The sequence below is a fragment of the Pinus tabuliformis genome, chromosome 6, assembly GCF_031772625.1.
Source record: "Pinus tabuliformis cultivar Carrire ecotype Pingquan chromosome 6, CPIR1, whole genome shotgun sequence".
NCBI classification, from domain to species: domain Eukaryota; kingdom Viridiplantae; phylum Streptophyta; class Pinopsida; order Pinales; family Pinaceae; genus Pinus; species Pinus tabuliformis.
The window spans coordinates 675,339,304-675,341,842 of NC_142292.1; the positions used below are offsets into that span (position 1 = coordinate 675,339,304).

At 37.7% G+C, this 2,539-nt stretch overlaps 1 protein-coding gene across 1 annotated transcript; it reads right to left on the reverse strand.

Moving 5' to 3' along the window:
* Nucleotides 1-549: 549 nt before the first annotated feature.
* Nucleotides 550-2,163, reverse strand: LOC149260439 (GDSL esterase/lipase At4g01130-like). The gene is made up of 5 exons (XM_089459087.1): nucleotides 1,908-2,163; nucleotides 1,604-1,795; nucleotides 1,311-1,480; nucleotides 908-1,169; nucleotides 550-812 (listed from the first exon to the last, which is right to left on the reverse strand). The coding sequence occupies exons 1-5, from the start codon at nucleotides 2,161-2,163 to the stop codon at nucleotides 550-552; spliced, it is 1,143 nt and encodes a 380-aa protein (XP_089315213.1).
* Between the last annotated feature and the right edge of the window lie 376 nt (nucleotides 2,164-2,539).

Genomic DNA, 2,539 nt, shown 5'->3' on the forward strand with positions numbered 1-2,539 from the left:
ATCATAATAAGAACTGGTATTTTATCGAGTATAAAATTGTTTCTGGTTAAAGACAAGACGAACTAATAGTTTTTCGTTTCTGTTTTATTATATTTTCTTATTTCCAGAACGAACTAATAGTTTCTCGTTTCTGTTTTATTGTACTTTCTAATTTTTATTAATCAGAAAGCGTTTTTCTGTTTTGGAAAAAAAGACACTTATATTTCGATAGTTGATAAATAAGAAAGGCTAGATAATTTTAATTTAAGGACAACTACAAAAATTAAAACAATCCATCGCTGGAGCATTCAAATTTCTACCGCGCGCGTGCTTTGTTCTAAGCTAACAGTTTTTTACACCAACTGATGCCCTCATTGGAAAAACAGCTCACATATTCGCATGTGGGATTAAAAACAGTACGGTCTAGTGTCACCCTGCTCATAACAAATGAGGAAGAAGGAAACTTTGAGATATTGCAAGGCCATAAAATTCACGAAATCTTTCATCTTCGAATTCGGCTCTGTAATCTGTTTTCTTTTCTTTTTTAACTCTGGCTGAATTCAATGTTGATCAAAATGGCTGTAGATCACACTGACTTCCAATGGAGAATGCAGGTTCGAAGTATTTGCCTTCCAGTATCGCTTGGGTGATCAGTCTGTTGGCATGATCGGTCCAGTGAACTCCATCCCAAATGATATAAGAGGCCGGATCGGCGCAGGCTTCTGCCTTCACAACATTGCCATTGATAATCCCAGTGCTTCCGCACCAAATATTGGCATCATAATTATAATTTCCTCCCACTCCACAACAAGCTCTAGTGGTTTGATTGAACCCTGCATGCATTCACATCGGTGTTAGATCATAACACAATAAAATGATCTATATACACAATAAAATGATCTATATTGATAAATTTTGCAGTGCGCACCATAGGTGGAAGGGTTAGTTATTAAGTCAAGGACCATGTTGTAATTATCAACATAGATGATATTTGCACCGTTGAGCTGCGTTCGCAGGTTTGAAAGACTTTGTCTGAGCAGATTGTTGTAGTATTGGACTGCATCGTTGAAGGAAATAGAGCAGCCATTCTTGTCAAAATCATTAGGGGCAAGAGAGAGCCAGAAGGGTTGGCAACCTTGAGGCCCAACGTTCTTTACTAAAATTGTCCTCGCACCTTCATTGTATAGCTCCTGGATCCATTGCACAATCATCATGATATTTTACAATTAGTAGTTAAATTATGAGAAATATTAGTTTGAAATTATTAATCAGCAATTCTTTTATCAATCTGCCCAATCTATATATTGATATAATAATGAGATCAATAGTACCTGCACAGCCGCTGTAACAGATCTGGTCACGTTGGGAAGAAGGCTCTGCTTCAGCTGACTTGGACTCAAATTGAGATTTTTGTACCCATAGCTGAAGTCATTGCCTCCTATTTCTATCATGTAAATTCCCTTCTCAAATGCATCTGCTCTTGGATGAGAGATTTGAGCACCTATACCCAGAAAAGAAAAATGATACCAACCAAATGTTTCCATCTACATTAGATGCAACAATACTCTACATAGGTGTTTGTTAGAATTTATAGTAAATTAGCCATGAAAATTGTCTTAATTACCTGATATCCCAGACGTGACCTGCTGCTTGAATACCTTGAACTGATTGATCTGAACAACGAGAGAAATTGGAGCAATGAAGGAATTGATGTCATTGGCAGTTGCACCAGAGGCTGCAAAGTTGGCTCCCTGCCAATACTTAGAGCCCACACTCTGCATGTATGGACTCAGGTACGGTAGTCCCAGAGCAGTCGCTGTATTAGAATAAAAAAACATTATCATAAATTCATCAATGTTTGGTATACTGCGATCTGAAAATTGAAAATATACTTAAATATTGAATGCGGACTGTAATTAACAACACACCGAAGAAATCAATAGACAGGCGCCCGTCACTATAGCGATATACAGGTCTACCGAAGAAGGTTTGTCCATAGGGAGGATTTTCTGCAGCTTCGTGATACGGGAAAGCAAAATGAATAGCGCCGGTATCAGAGGTGGAATCTCCGAAGTTAAATATTGCAGGAAAGTTGCAGCGGCAGTGACAAGGTATTGGCAGCAGGGATACCATCAGAATTAACCCATGTAAAAGCAATAATCGATGAGAGTAGCAGTGATCCATTCAGGAAGATCGAATACAAACTCAACAACGATGATAAAATTCAATAGAAGGAAAGAAGAAACAAACGATCAGAAAGCAAGGTCTTGAGCCTTGAGGTTGACAGGCTGAGAGCTTGATACACAGGAATGGCAGAAGATATAGTGACCCGAACTCTTGTAGATATTCTTCGTTATTGTGCTGCATTTGTAGAATTCCTTGGTAAATTTCAATGGGATGGACCGTGGCTTTGGGAGTCAAAGTAAAGGAAAATTTTAGGTAATCTGTTATAATAATAGTTTTTATGATCAAATTGTCCATATGGGAGGAATAAATGGTATAATTTAGTAGGGTAAATCAATACCTACTATCAAACTTTACATGATTAGCTGATGTATTG